General features: G+C 40.2%; 2 protein-coding genes across 2 annotated transcripts in view; one reads left to right on the top strand and one right to left on the bottom strand.

Moving 5' to 3' along the window:
• RIF1 (replication timing regulatory factor 1) overlaps nucleotides 1–16,148 on the bottom strand; it is a 260,403-nt gene that overhangs the window by 165,134 nt on the left and 79,121 nt on the right. The gene's annotated exons all lie outside the window — the stretch shown is intronic.
• NEB (nebulin) overlaps nucleotides 1–16,148 on the top strand; it is a 206,325-nt gene that overhangs the window by 180,944 nt on the left and 9,233 nt on the right. Inside the window, exons 136-148 of the mRNA XM_058664477.1 lie at nucleotides 68–172; nucleotides 1,649–1,753; nucleotides 3,130–3,240; nucleotides 3,638–3,748; nucleotides 4,150–4,263; nucleotides 5,410–5,514; nucleotides 6,428–6,532; nucleotides 7,023–7,127; nucleotides 7,760–7,852; nucleotides 8,903–8,995; nucleotides 11,152–11,244; nucleotides 11,713–11,805; nucleotides 15,411–15,503. Of these exons, the coding sequence (XP_058520460.1) occupies nucleotides 68–172; nucleotides 1,649–1,753; nucleotides 3,130–3,240; nucleotides 3,638–3,748; nucleotides 4,150–4,263; nucleotides 5,410–5,514; nucleotides 6,428–6,532; nucleotides 7,023–7,127; nucleotides 7,760–7,852; nucleotides 8,903–8,995; nucleotides 11,152–11,244; nucleotides 11,713–11,805; nucleotides 15,411–15,503 (1,326 nt within the window). The remainder of the gene's footprint in view (nucleotides 1–67; nucleotides 173–1,648; nucleotides 1,754–3,129; nucleotides 3,241–3,637; nucleotides 3,749–4,149; nucleotides 4,264–5,409; nucleotides 5,515–6,427; nucleotides 6,533–7,022; nucleotides 7,128–7,759; nucleotides 7,853–8,902; nucleotides 8,996–11,151; nucleotides 11,245–11,712; nucleotides 11,806–15,410; nucleotides 15,504–16,148) is intronic.

Below are 16,148 nucleotides of genomic sequence, written 5' to 3'. Positions count from 1 at the left end.
AAAGGGGGAAATTCGAAATGCTGAGCAGCCTTCCTACCGTTGTCCCTTTTGTGCCCCTTCCCCTCAGTACCAGTACAAGAAGAACTATGAGAAGAGCAAAGGCCACTACCACACAATCCCTGATAATCTGGAGCAGCTTCACCTCAAAGAGGCCACAGAATTACAGAGTATAGTAAGTGGAACCGGACTGATTTCTCTCCCCTAAGCACCTTCATTTGTGATGCCAAGAGCCTGCATGGACTCTCCAGGCCAGCATTTGGCCTTTTTTATTCTAAGGTTTATTTTATCTATTTTGAAAGAATGGGACACAGACAGATCTTCTACTAGTTTACTACCCAGATGGTGACCAACAGCCAGTGCTGGGTCAAATGGTGGAAGATGCATCTGTGTTTCCCACATGGGCATTGGGGTCTGTATGCTTGGGCCGTCTTCTGCTGCTTTACCCAAAGGATCAACGGGCAACTAAATTGGAAGTGGAGGAGCCAGGACGTGCACGGTGCCTATATGGGATGCTGGCATCACAGGTGGTGGCTTTACTTGCTAGGAGACAACAGCCCTAGGACTTACCCTTTAAATGTCATTGTTTGAGAAAATGCACATAGAAGCTTTGAACTCAGTAACATTTTGAAGCAGTTTTGTGTGGATCACAACCATAACTACATATGCAGAGTGTATTATATATGTGCACTACGTGTTCAGCTCCCGGCAGGGACTGGAAGCACAGACCCCTCTAAGCAATCCCAGTGTCCCCTGGGGAGAGTTTCCCAGCACTGCAATAGATGATAGTCTGAAGACTTTATAGAGAATGAAATGATTAGATCTACCACTGATGGAGTCTGGCTATTTAAGAAGTTGCTGAATCTGCAATAACTGATTCTCTGAGGATTCTCTGATTCTCTGATCAGTTGATCCTCTGTTTCAAAGTTCAGAAATTAAGTAAGACTCCATTTGGCCATAAATTGGGAAACTCACCAGAAACATCTTCAAATCAAAAGTAGCATGTGTCCCCAGACCCTATCCTGGTGCCTCAGATGGACCCTGCAGTTAAGGGCCTGTGTGACCAGCAGCCTTCACTTTTCTTTCAGTTACATGGCTCCCCCATTCCTAACTACAGGATACACATCACACAGATGAGGGAACTGGCTTTTTAAAACACAACTTGACAATATCCGTCTATCAACATGCAACCTAGTCAAGTTTTGTCTTTATATTGGTTGTATTAGATATACGCCCAAATGCCAGTTAGGACCCATAACTTTATGGTTCATACAGAAAGTTGTATGTTATTGATTTAATCAAGATCCTAGCTCTCTTATAAAAGATCTTAAGAAAGAAAAACTGGAGTTTTTGTTTTTTTACCAGAAATGACAAATGCTATTGTTAGTCATTCACACCTATCAGTATATCTTTGGTTTCCTTGAACTGAATCCAAATGCTTATTACACTTTGTGAACAGTGATTTTTATCTCCCAGGCAATGACAGAAATCTGAACCAGAACAGGAATCTGTTTCTAATCGCAATGAGATGGCAGCCAACTGGACATCATGTGTCCATTAAGAAGTGCCATCCTTGTAGCCATCTCCAACTAGGGTCCAGGAATTGCTTAGAGGAGAGATATCTAACAAGCTTTCTTATTCTTATCACTAGGTGAAATACAAAGAAAAGTATGAAAAGGAACGAGGCAAGCCCATGCTGGACTTTGAAACGCCCACCTACATCACTGCCAAGGAGTCTCAGCAGATGCAGAGTGGGGTGAGTCCTGCAGAACACATCACACAACCAAGATACCATCCAGCCAGTGTGCACAGCTGGCACATCCACACACAGCCAGGCTCCTGCCATCCAACAGAGGTGGATACTTTACTCAAAACGTGACCCATAAGTCATTCCCACCTCAGACATCATGTGCTTCAGTTTAAAAAACCAAGTAGTACATATTGACCATATGCGTCATCTCAAAGGAACTTTCATAAAATGAGAACAACTATTGCTAACTGCTGAACAAATTAAACACAATATAATTAGAAATTTTTTTAATGAACACTTTCTTCCACATAGAGGTGCCACTGGCTTTGGGATAATCTAAGTAGGGTGTCTTAAAAAATGGGGGTCAAGATATGCTTTTAAGAACCCAGAAAACTACAGGTCAAGGTGCCATATTTCTTATTTTAGAATTGTAATATAAGAATTTGAAAAGAATGAAACCATATGCTGAATCTTAGAAAGTCTGTTTTCATTGGGAAACAGATTTGGAATTTGCCTCTCCTCCAAGAAGTGTATCTGTAAAGATAAATGGTTTCAATAAAAGCTAAGTATAAGTTTGTAGAGCATTCTGGTTTATATAATGCCAGGTAATCAGAAGTTTTAGCTTCATGCAACTGGTGAAGCTGGAATCTGTGGCAGTCCTTGCATTATTTTTGTCATTTTTCTGTTAACTTAAAATCATACTAAAATGAAAAAAATGAGAGTTCCAACATCTACCCCTGGCCTCTGATTCTTTCCCCACCCCCACCGAGGAAATAGGCAGAGTTTGGATGGGGAGGGTAGCTCTTTTTCTTAACCATGGAAAAAAAATCATAGGTTATACCACTTTACCTGTTTGATCTATTCAATGACCTAAAAAGTAGGGCATGGATATAGAAAAGGCTGTTAGTTAGTGTCCTCTGACTCACATGCTGCTAGGTTATTTTCTTCCCACTTGTAATTTTGAAATAAAATCTTCTGTCACTTAAGAAAAAAATGCAGACCATTTCCGCAGAGCTGACGGTAGATTCAGCCTTCATGGTACATGAAAGTATGTGGTACTGCACTGGGCAGAGCCAGCCCAGGCACATTAGGCAGATGAAAGGGGCCATCAATGTTTCCCTGCCTCTGAGTTTCCTGGGGGCCATTCGCTCAGAGCCTATGGAACTATATCATAAAACAATAAACATTTTTAATGTAAAAAAAATCTAGAATAATCAGATGTCTCAAATGTGGGACCACTGCCAGAACTATAACTGAATAAGCTATGTATGTAAACAGAAAAAATGTTGCATAATTTTTTCTTCCTAGGATTGAGAGATGGATCCTGAGATAAATTGTTAACCAAAATTCTTTAACTTGCCTTTCCTTCCTACTCATAATAGAAAGAATATAGGAAAGATTATGAAGAGTCCATTAAAGGCAGAAACCTGACTGGCCTGGAGGTCACGCCCGCTTTATTACATGTCAAATATGCAACCAAAATAGCCAGCGAGGTAGTGCCCATTTGGTCTTTTCTTTCCCTCTTGACACAAATAATTGCACTAATGACACTCAATGTGTTCCTTCTACCATTTCATCACCATCTAACTGTGGGTTTCCACTTAAGTTCCTGAGGGTTTGGTACTACCACCTAATCCGTTACTCATGTTAATTCTCTAATTTTTAAATTAAATATCTAATAAAATGTGTTTACCTTAGCTTTCTATTGATTTAGTTTTTCATTTGATACTTAATGTATAACTCCTATTCCCTGCCTTTGTTTTATCTTTACTTACTACCTTGAGCTGCTTAAAAATTGGAGGAGTTAATTTCTGCAGTTTTGCCTTTTCACTTAAGTGGGACACCCCAGGCTGTCTTGTCAGTGTCGTTGCTTTTTATCTTGTGAGATAGAAAGAATACAGGAGAGATCTGGAGGAGAGCATCCGTGGGAAAGGGCTCACTGAAATGGAAGACACACCTGACATGCAGAGAGCGAAGAACGCTACCCAGATCCTCAATGAGGTGAGCCCGCAGCCACCTGTGCCTCCGACGCCTTCCGAATCTTCCTAGTTGTTACACCAGAGAAAGGCTTTCAATTTTCAATTCCATATTAAGCACAATTAGTCACTAGGAATATATTTCAACTTCTAGCGCCTATTCTAAAAAATCTTTTAATACTGCTTATCGTAACCTTATTTCCCTAAATTTGTTACATTTGATATGTTCATTTTTATGTTCATTTAAGCTTAAACAATATACTGGAGTGGTAAGCTTATACATTTAATACTAGTTATGTACCAACCAAGATTTAAAATTTGCTTTGTTAACTTTTGAAATAAAAAAGGCTAAAACATTTTTCAAAAATAGGTCTTTTATTACATACTATTAGGAATAAGCTGACTTTAAACAAAATTCTTTTGCAGAAAGAATATAAACGAGACTTGGAGCTGGAGGTCAAAGGAAGAGGACTGAATGCCATGGCCAATGAGACTCCAGATTTCATGAGGGCCAGGAATGCTACTGATATTGCCAGCCAGGTGAGTGGTCCTACTGTCAGTCTTTTCAAGAAACTAGTTGTGATAAGGACATGATGTTGTCTGTTATCTTACTGTTGGTCACTGACAGTCAAATGCATACAATGGCGTTTTTGAACATCTGCAGGGGAGAATCCAACCCCCAGTGGGAAAAACTGCCTGAGAGCACTTCCATCTGCTGGCTCAACCCAAGCTTAAGCCAGGCGTCTGCCGTGTGGGTGGCAGGAACCCAGTGCTCCCAGGGTCTCCCTTAGCAGGAAGTTGGAGTCAGTAACAGGAGCCAGTGCTAGGGCAGGAACATGCTGAGTCTCTGCCTAGGGCATCAGCATCCCATAAAGGTGCCAGTTTGAATCCCAGAGGCTCCACTTGCAATCCAGCTCCCTGCTAAAGGCCTGGGAAGACAGGTCTCCCAGCAGCAACTCCTTGTTTCAGATGGGCCCAGCTCCAGCTGCTGCAGCCATGTGTGGAGTGAGCCAGTAGATGGAAGATGGCTCTCTCTCCTCCTCTGGTTATCTGCCTTTCAAATAAAAATAAAAAACAGGAGGCAGGAATTGAAGCATCTTAACCATAAGACTGAATTATACTCACTCCCAGGCTGCCTAATCCGCCTCCTATCCTTCTGCTCTTCCGGGTCTAGGATGAACAGGGACATTCAGAGAAAAGGAGAAATCACATTACTGCTTGACGCTGACTGACATCCTCACCTTTATTATTAGTCACTCTGCTTCTCATCGGCACCAAGAAATCTTTGCTTAGAATATTCCTGTACCACTCTAGACCAAAATTGGAAACTGTCCTTAGGCAGCCCATGTCATCTAATATTAACTGGTGTTGGTATCTTGTTCCTTTCTGCTAACTCTAATGTAAACCAACCTGTATTTACATGTCTGATGATCACTCTCTATGCCCATGCCCCACTTGGGCCCACTTAGATAACCAGCCTTTCAACAGCTGGGACCTTCTTTCTGAGTCGATTGTCACTCTTCAGTTTCTAACTTCAGTGCAGTTAACATTCGTGAGAGGAAGAAATGTCTTTTAAATGGCCAATTGTACTTCTGTAAAAAGTAATGATGGTTCCCTCTCAATTAAGCCAAGCCAACAAATAGCTGTACATTAATATTTATCTAACTGCGGAATGTCCTTTTTTAGATTAAATACAAGCAATCAGCAGAAATGGAAAAAGCCAATTTCACTTCTGTGGTTGACACTCCTGAGATCATTCATGCCCAACAAGTCAAGAACCTTTCCAGCCAGGTAAGGATCTATGTCAGAATACCTATCACAAACCCTCATCTTCCAAATTGCTATTTTTCCCAGTAAGACAGAGGGGTTTGTATATAATGAGTTGGAGTTGAGATTTCTGTATCAAACTTGGAATACACTGTACAAGAACTTATTATGAGTTGTACCATAACAGTTTTCTAACAAGTGAAGTTTCTTACGTCCATTATAAAATTTGTGTGCAAATCTGGAAAAACAATGTAGACATCCCACACTGTATGACCAGTCATTTCTAACAAGATTGGGATGGTGTCATGCACCCTAATTACATTATCTATCCCTGATTCTTCCAATGATATCTAATTCTCCATCTTCTCACAAAGAGAGCCTGAGGCTGGAGCAGGTCAGAGTGCTGGCTGGCCATAGTGGCCAGTTAGGTCTCTGTTTAGCAGAGCAGCCAGTCCAGAGTTTTCTGCAAGAGAACTACCTTCCAGAAGTAGTTTCAGGACTTGTCTGCAGGCTCTGCTGTAGCCTGAAGCTCTAAAGAACCTGCTTGAGGTTAGCAAAAAAATCTTACCACTAACAAAGGCTGGATTAAGAGGTTTTTACCACTTCTGTTTGCCTATTGAATAGCCTGGCTCCTGGCCAAGAGACTCAACAGCTTGGCAAAGAGGAAAGCCTCTAGAGGTGTTCCCCTCTTACTCCCTGGAACCTCCCTCCTACAGACCTCCTCCACAAGGGTTCTGCTTACTGTGGGCCCTCCTAAAGATCTGGGGTGCAAGTCTCCCAGACGGAAAAGCAGGGAATTCCTCACAGCATCCTACATATACCCTCCCCAACCTTCTTGACAGTCAAGAAGATACAAAGCACTGTCACCCTACTGAGCCAGTCTCCTCAGCCCCTATCCCCATAGTATTCATTCCTCATTCCTTGGAATCTATCACAGAAAAAATACAAGGAAGATGCTGAGAAGTCCATGTCATATTATGAGACTGTGTTGGACACCCCAGAGATGCAGAGAGTCCGGGAGAACCAGAAGAACTTCAGCAATGTAAGTATTTTGGACCCGAGGTTGAGCCCAGTGGTTCTGAACTCAGGAAGGTTAAGGAAGATGCCTCTAGGGCTACAACCTTACCTCATACTCAAAATGATGCTCAACAGCATCATCCATGCCCAAAGAAATATGTGCTCAGTTTTTCTGTGAGCGCACCTTAGATTTCAAGCTTAAATCATAGAAGCCCATCTTATAGTTTGTAGGTGAGTTCTTATCTCAGTATGATCTATTGTCATCTTCCATTAGTGATGACATCTATCTTTTTCAAAGTTAGATCTAGACAATATTTTAAAACATGTTTTAAGGCCTAACTTAAGGATTTTTGAGGAGAAACTGGTTTTTCAAAATCGTAATTTAAAAATTTCCCTCTGGCTATCAGGATGTGCAAAAATACACACACATCCACAGAATTTTAACTTATACAACACAGGACAAATACTTAAAACAATATTGAAATGTTAACAAGCTATTTACTCTTTCTTCATAGCTCCAATACCAGTGTGACCTTAAAAACAGTAAAGGAAAAATTACAGTTGTTCAAGACACGCCAGAAATACTGCGTGTTAAAGAAAATCAAAAGAATTTCAGCTCGGTATATTTATGTTTTCCATTTAAGCTAACCTTAATAATTCCATTCTCCTCTTAAAAATACTTGTTTGTATCATATCGATACAGACAATTAACATCTAACATGCCTAGTTAATATTAGTGATGGTTTGTTCAACTTCCCAGTACTTTGATTCAAAGTCATCATTCCAGAAACCACTTGCAATAACAAATCTGCTAACAAAGTAACTTTTCTTTTTACATTTTTTTTAATCCTAGAACAGTAACATATGTTGTCTTGCTCCAGAAGATTTTTTTTTTTTTTTTGGTTTGGGCTTCTTTTGGACATTGTGATTTCTTTTATCACCCCTTCCCAAGTAACTGACTCTGCATTTCTTTAATGGATTGTGTATCACTTGGGAGGGGTTCTGTTTTCATTGTTAGCATTTTCTGTTGTTTTTTCTTATACTGCATTAAAACAATAATTTTAAAATCTCAAGATCAGGAAAGTGATTGGTGTTGTACACGTGGCTGACGTCAGAGGCAATGCTTGGGCACTTGCCTGGGATCACTGTCCAGAGGCTTGTTTTCCCAGAAGCCAGATGTCCTAGTCTTTCTCCAGGAATTACGGGCTTTTCCTTTCTTCTGCGTAACACTCTCCTGCTTCGGAATGCTCAGGTTTTATATAAAGAGGATGTCTCACCTGGAACAGCAATTGGAAAGACGCCAGAGATGATGAGAGTGAAGAAAACACAGGATCACATCAGTTCGGTAATGGCACCGGGGACTCATTTTCAGGATATTTGGCCTCCCTTTGGCAACTTACACTGACTAGTGGAAATAGCTGAGTTAACTAAGCAGGTGCTAGTGGCCCATCACCATATGGTGATGTCAGTGGTAACAGGCATCTCATACTCCATGTATGCCACTGTGAATGTCATGAGGAAAGGTTAGATGTGAAGAGGCTTGTGAGAAAGTAGAACATGTTGAGTCAAGGAAATAACCTCCCATGCGCATGAACATACCTGTCCTCGTTAAGTGAACTGCCGGGTATGAAGGCACTCAAATGCTATAGTCGCTTTTTAATCTGTCTTTACTTTCACTGACTTTAGTTAACCGGGGTCTGAAAATACTGCATAAACTACCTGAAGTACGTAATTCCTAAGTTTTGAATTGCATCCCATTCCGTGCAGTGAGATGAAATGTTAAACTCTCCTGCAATGTACATGAATCATTAAGAATATATTGTATACTACCCACTCCATTAGTCACTGTGTGTTACTTAGTCACACAAAGTGCCTGAATAGTGATGTTGGCAGTTCAGACCAAAGAGAAAACATGAAGTGCATCCTTTAAGTGAAAAGTTCTTACCTTAATAGTTGCTGAGATTGCTAAAACTCTTCCATCTGTAAAATTATGAAGAAAAAGAATTCGACTCTACTTTTGTCCAACTGCACACAACATGGCCATAGTGCATAAGTGCTGCTGAGGAAGAGAAAGCATCCAACTTGTAAATGCATGTATGTATCCACAGGAAAAATACAGTATCATCCCCATCTGTAGGCACTCACTGTGGTCTTACAGTGTGTAAGAGTGACTACTGTATACAAGAAAGAGAAGGGACCACCATCTAGGTGGAGATTCCCCATATTTGCCCTCAAAACTGTCCTCCTCTAACCCAGTATCAGAATGTACCCAATTCACACTAAGCATAGAGCCTGTGCTATTTAAACTGTCACTTCAGAAAGTATAGGACTACCAGTCAAACATATGCACATGCTGGGAAAATACTCTGCATGTAACACCTTTTCCTATCTGCAGGTGAAGTATAAGGAAGCAATTGGACAAGGAACTCCAATCCCCGACCTGCCTGAAGTGAAACGCGTCAAGGAGACCCAGAAACACATCAGCTCGGTAAAAGCCTCTGCCCTTAGCACGTGTTTGTATGACTGCCATGTCCGACTGCTATTTCCAGCTCCACTTCTTGCCTTCTATTGGGGCCCCCTCCTGCTTTGGAGGTGTAAGAATCCTGCCTAGGTCCTACAAAAGGTATCCAGGTTCCAAAAAAGTAGTCACAAGACTTGTTTTCATAGACTCTCAAGACAAAAATGCCTTGGCTTATGCACTGCTTATGCCTTCCTTTTCTAAAGTAAAAGGTGCGAACAGTCATTAGTAAGGTTACTGAGATGACCAAGTTATTTAACAAGAAGTATATATATCTGAGTTGTCTTTACAATGCATATGAACTTTTTAAACAAACTATGCTTCGTTTCAAATTTTTGGCACCATTTTTGTTTTTAGTACTTTTCCCATAACCTTTTTCAAATCCTTTCATGTAATAAGCACAGCAGTAATCTAAAATGATTGATGTGTATTTGTGAATGACAGGATTGCTCTGTGGTCAGGAAGATGCTGAGTAGACTTGTGAAGTCTGTGCAGCTGTCTTGTCCTGTGTTCTCTGCACTTTGTAAACACAGCACTTTAGGCACTGGCTGTCACCCACTCAGAATGTTGGATTGGAAGCTTCCTGTGTAACAGGAAAGTCAGGCACCTGTGCCCAGTGAGTGTTGGGGCAGTCCCCCAAACCTGAGCTAGCAGATTAGCCCAAGTTTCTCCTAACCTTCTATCAAGTGTCCCCTAATTCTGGATCCCTTCACTGCTTGAAATTTTATGCAGTTGCTGGCTACTTGACTATGAGAACTCTGGGGAATAGTTCATGGCCAATACAGGTCTTAGAGAGTTCCCTGTGACTGGAGAACTAGCCATTCATTGATTTCCACTGGAAGATAATTATTTCTCTTGCAGGTTGCATGTTTTGACTTCCTTGTAGTATAAGCTTCTTTGGAATTCTGAGTGTACTCATCTGGGAAAAGTAGACTATGGTTCCTTTGCTTTACAATATCTTGCCTTTCCCCAATTGTGTTCTATCATCCATGATGTCAGGGTAAAGGATGAAGAAATACAACTTAGCTATCTTTGTTTTGCTTGGAAACTTAGTTCTCAAGATAGCAATTATCAAAGGTACCACTGTTAGTTGCTGGTCTTTGGACCTATCTGTGACATGAACACCTCAATTATTTTGTGTTGCTTCCCACACCAAGTACTAAGACATGGTGGCATCAAACCATCTAAAAAGAAGTGATGCATTCATTCAACTCATAAATTGGAAATTCGGTCTATTAAGAAGGCTGACTGCTGCCACTTAGGAAGTTTGCATCTCCTCTCATAGTGCCTGGTTCAAATCCTGGCTACTCCACTTCCTGCCAATGTGCAAGTAAGGCAGCAGATGATAGCCTAAGGACTTGTTCCTGCCACCCACCTGCATGATCCTGGCTCTTGACTTTGGCATGGTCCAGCCCTGGGTTCTGCAGGCATCGGAAGAGTGAATCAGCAGCTGGGATATCTGTCTCTTCTCTGTCACTCTGCCTTTGAAATAAAGTAATAAATTTTTTCTTAGAGGAGGTGACAAGAGGCTCAGAAACTTAGGTGTCTTACTCTCAGAAAATTTATAGTACTTTGACATTCCCTGTAAAAACCACAAACTTTTCCCCATTCAGAAAACACTAGTACATGTGATAAGCAATCATCAATGCATATTTCAGGTAAACATAGTTCTCCTGACAAACTGTTGAAATTTCCTTGTGTCATGGATACCTACAAACTAAGAGCCAACTAGGAATTCTGAATAGAAACTAAAATGCTAAATCAAAAATCCTCAGCAACACTCAAGGAATAATATTGTATGATTAGAAAACTTTGTACCCAACAACTTGCTTATTAAGCACGAATCTACTTCAGATCCAGTGTATTCAAGACACTTGATGTTAAATGCAAATGACATGGCTAGATTTCTCATGAAATTTGTTGTCACTGTGCATCTTAGTACCTCAGATTTACAACACTAAAATTACTTTGAAAAAAAAGAGCAAACAGTTCTAGAATTTCTTTTCCTTATTTCTTAAGTTTTGTATTTGAAAGATTGAGTTCCCACCAAAAAGCCCCCATGTAGTGGTAAGCTAAAGGATTTGTGGTTATTTTACCTTTTGGGGTATTCTAATTATTTTCTGCAGGTTATGTACAAAGAAAACTTGGGAACAGGCATCCCAACAACGGTCACTCCAGAGATTGAGAGAGTCAAACGCAATCAAGAGAACTTTAGCTCGGTATTTACATATCTATCAAATAAGAAACTATTTGCCCATTAAAAGTTTGCCAGAATAACCCATCATCCTTTTTTTAAAAATAACATCTTAACAAATTCTGTGTGTCTGAGTGCATTACTTGACAAAGCCATTTCAGCTTAATACAAAATGACCCACTTTTCTGATCTTTAACATTTTCACCAACTGACCCACGTGATTACTTAGATCTGAAAAACTTTAAGTAGAATTAACGTAAGATTCCCCATCTTTATACTCATTTCCCATAACTCAGTGTTTCCCACTGTACCTTTACATCTCCAGAATTAGCGCTGTCCAATCCTTACAACTGTGGAGTTGAAGTCAAAGCACTCTCCTTACTAAATACCATCTACTAAAAACCTCCCCGTTACGCCCACACCCAGTGCTCTCCCTGCCGCAGCCTCTGTGCTTGTTTTGAATGTGTTCTGGATACTTTCTTGTATCTCACAGGTTTTATACAAAGAAAATCTGGGGAAAGGAACCCCAACAGCTGTCACTCCAGAGATGGAGAGAGTAAAACGCAATCAAGAGAACTTTAGCTCGGTACTTCTTAAAGGACCAAAAAACACAAAATTCTTAATATACTTAACACCTTACAAATATAATAAAAATTACTAAATTTATATGAAACAGAAAACATTACCTGTTTTCAACCCAAATCTAATGTAGTGGTTTAGTTCTGGTGTGAAATTTTAACTTCATTTTCTCTAAAACACTTCTCCTTAAAACTCTAAAAACCTGTATACTCAGCCTTTGCTTCCTCCAATCTAACTGGCATGACAAATCACACGTAAAAGTTAACACCTCTTTAAAAAGGTGATAACAAGAGGTTTATCTGTATTTGTTGTTTGTTTCGTTGTGTTTGAGCATTCTTATGTTTGTAGTTTCTCTTGATGTAATTCTTAAGCATTTTCAATCAGCTAGTACAGTAGCTCAGTTACTTGTCACAGCTATTTTGCGCAAAATAAGTAAGGTTTCCTTTGGGATATTTACAAAATCAATGAAAGCTAGTAATTTTTAGCTTTTAATATAAAAATCTAATTCCCCAACATTCTCTTCCTTTCCCTAATTTAATGTTACCAATACCTTAACATGGATATGAATTTAATTAACTTGTGTATCATTTCGGTAAGAACACTTCACCTGTCAGCCTTGGAGCAGTGCATATGAACCCAGCCACTCGATGAATGAAGGGCTCCACAGTCAGGAGAGCTTAGAGTTTGCTCCATTTCTCATTGAGTCCATCAATTTTACATCATTGTAGAAACCAACAAAAACCCTTCAAATCTTCCTAAAAGATGGTGTCAAACTGAGGGACTGTTGGTTTTGTGCACACAGATACTGTACAAGGAGACCCTGAGCAAGGGGACCCCCCTGCCTGTGACTCCCGAGATGGAGCGAGTCAAACGCAATCAAGAAAACTTTAGCTCGGTATTTCAAAGAAAGTCCTTTAACTTTATTAAAAACAATCATCACCTCCAGAAAAAAAGTTCTACTTGTCCTTATAAAATAATCAATTTAACAAATTCTTTTAAAAAATCTCCCTTTCCTTTGTCTTAATCTTTTACTCACCATCTGGTTCTAATAATTTTTATTTTCTACATTAGTCCATTGCAACGTTCAGTTGGTTTTTTCCCCTTTTCTTTCCACCTTTGATATATTGGGACTTCTGAAGTTAACTGCTTTCCAGACAAGACCCAAACAGCAACATTTTTATTTACCTGCAATCCTTTCTGTTTCTGGGTCAGATTCGATGGAGCCCACGTATAGAAATTGTGCCCTTGCTTGGGAATAGAAGTCACTTTAACTTAGATCCTGTCCATTTAAATGGCATGAAGAAAACCATTTTTGCAGTACTTTGAGACTTACAAGTAAAAATTCAAGCCTTCTGATTTGATTTCTTACATTCACAAAACAGATCGCAATAGTCAACATTACTGTCTCTTTTATCAGTGTTCTTCCTGACAAAATCAAATTCCCAAATAGTTTGGGCTTCAGCATAGAAATGCGTTCTCTCATCCCTGAGATGGAGACAATCATTAGGAAAACCACTGCCTTTATTTTTGGCTGAGTGGAGTTAAAATTTATAATTGTCTGTATGATTGTCTGCTGCAAACTTTTCAAAAAGTTTGAATCTTTCACATAACTTTGAGTAATTTTGTTTGGACCCACTGTATTTAATCACTATCCACTAATAACCCTTCAACTATGTTCTATTTTCAATGTCAGTTAATGTCTTTTGGAATGTTATGTTCACTGTTTTCTCTATGGCTTCATTATTTAAAAGGCTTGCATCTATTTGAAAAACTATTTTTAAATTATTTCATTTTCTGTTAGAGTAAGTATCCTATTTCTCTTTGAAGTGGATAGTCCTAGCTAACTCCTTTCTTGGGTGACCATTTGTGCTCCTTTTCATACAGGTTACATCCACACAGACACGTAACAGTGGTGAATTGGGCACTGAGCGTTTCAGGGTGGTATTTACCTTAATGCTAGATGGAGGACATAACCTTATATATGGGATACGGTACAATGGCATCAACTACTCTAGCACCAGGGCTAAGGAAATAGAAAACATCTGCTCACCCATATCTGTACTGGAGAATGTGTCTTTCCTGTTTGATGTCTGTAGTTTCAGAGGGGGTTTCTCAGGATATGGAAGGGCTGTGGCGACTGCTCTTGCTTTTTCTGGTTGCTTTCTTGTGTCACACAGGTGTTGTATAAAGAAAACCTTGGAAAAGGAATTCCGATCCCCATCACTCCTGAGATGGAGAGAGTCAAACACAATCAAGAAAACTTTAGCTCGGTATTTAAAAAAACACCAAACAAAAAAAACCCTGTAAACAGTGAAAGAGCAATAACTAGACTTTCAAAAATCTAATTAACTTATCCCTTCTCAACTTAATACTGCTATTTCCTATGATTTAGTTTCTCCCATTTTGGCTAAATCAGTTGGCTTAAAAAAAAAAGTGCTCAATATCATAAAACTGTAACATTCCCAATGACTAAGTATCCTGCTTTGGCAAGTTTTATCTGAAGGCAAAGCTTTAAAATATGGTTTTGCCAAGACCTGACTGTTGCCCTCATTTCCTCTTCTAACCTGTCTTCACTGGGACCTGCACGGATACTCTCAAGTTTTTTAGCATCTTGCTCCTTAGTGGCCTTAAAAATAATTCTTCCTGATATTCTAACGAAACTAAAAAATATTTTCTTTTGAAAGACAGCTGAAGATTTGTGTATATGTACCTTCATGTGTACTATGGTTCTAACTTCCTTGATTTTGTCTCTCTCCTTTTTAATGCTCTCTTACAACCACCTGGGGAGGAGTACCTGCTCCCTTTCTGGGTGCTGTTCATCTTTTTAGCTTTGGGTGTTTCCTGCGTTCCTCTGGCTTTAGGATCATAAAGGCCGAGTGTAAACACTTCCAGTATTCCTCTCCTCTAACTCACACCCGTGTGCTCTGCCTCGCCTCCTGCTCCCAAGTTTCCAAATGCGGAAAGTGGCTGACTGCTCGTGTTTTGTGGATGCTTTCTCCCCACACAGGTGTTATACAAGGAAAACCTGGGGACAGGAACTCCAGTGCCCATCACTCCAGAGATGGAGCGAGTCAGACACAATCAAGAAAACATTAGCTCGGTACTCTGGAAGGACGATGCCTCCTGACCTCACATAACTGACCTTAAACATTTATTCCTTTTTAAAAATTTCTTTCATTAATTCTAACATTACCTTACTCTGCAGAATGACATACATTCTCCTTTCACTAACATGGTTCATTTTGATTTTTAGTTCACTTGAATATTTTTAAGCATTAAAAAATGAATCCTTACTTGGTATGGGTAATAGTAAAACCAAGTAGTGATCATTTCAGATTCCCATGCAATAATTGTTTGAGGAGGCACTGTGCCAATACAAATGAAAAAGAAAATCACAATGGTAACAGATCCCTTTTTCCCAGCGGCTGAGGTGTTCACTACCATGGGAGGGGAAAAAATTCCCACTCTTAGTAATGGCTTCTAGGAACGCTCTGTGTGGCACAGCCGCCTGTATCCCGGGTCGTTTTTTAAAAGGATGCTATCCCACCCTTAAAGTGCCACAGGAAATGACAGTGTCACTTATGGCTGTTCTGATGCTTTCTCACTGTGCAGGTGCTGTACAAAGAGAACATGGGCAAGGGGACCCCTATAGCGGTCACCCCAGAGATGGAGAGAGTGAAACACAATCAAGAGAACATTAGCTCGGTACTCTGGAAAGAAGGGGGAGACCAGGCCACTTAATCTCAGAATCCATCTGAGCCCTAACACTGAGCCCCTTTCACAGTCCTCTTCCCTTCCTTTGCTTCTAATAGATCCTACTCTGCAAAGGCTATACGTTCTCATTTTGATAAGTTCATTTTCTCTTTAGCTGATATTTTATAAGCATTTTTTAATAAATTAGTTGTAACAGGTAACAAAACCTGGGATTAACCATTTTGCATCCTGGTGTAACCATTTAGGAAGCACTGTCCTCACACAAATGAACAAAATAACACAGTTAACCGACAGCTTTTCCCCAGCAGTTGAAGCACGGCCTGCACAGGAGGGTGTGGGTTCCCCATCCCATAACAGCTCTCAGACAGCAGTACCTGGCAGCCTGTCAGCTTGACTCCTGGATCCTTGCACTCCTGGGTAACAAGGACGCAATCCCACCCTTAAAGTGCCACAGGAAATGACAGTGTCACTTACGGCTGTTCTGATGCTTTCTCACTGTGCAGGTGCTGTACAAAGAGAACATGGGCAAGGGGACCCCTATAGCGGTCACCCCAGAGATGGAGAGAGTGAAACACAATCAAGAGAACATTAGCTCGGTACTCTGGAAAGAAGGGGGAGACCAGGCCACTTAACCTC

The sequence above is a fragment of the Ochotona princeps genome, chromosome 5 (assembly GCF_030435755.1).
Source record: "Ochotona princeps isolate mOchPri1 chromosome 5, mOchPri1.hap1, whole genome shotgun sequence".
Lineage (NCBI taxonomy): Eukaryota > Metazoa > Chordata > Mammalia > Lagomorpha > Ochotonidae > Ochotona > Ochotona princeps.
This window is presented reverse-complemented; position numbering and strand designations above follow the sequence as displayed.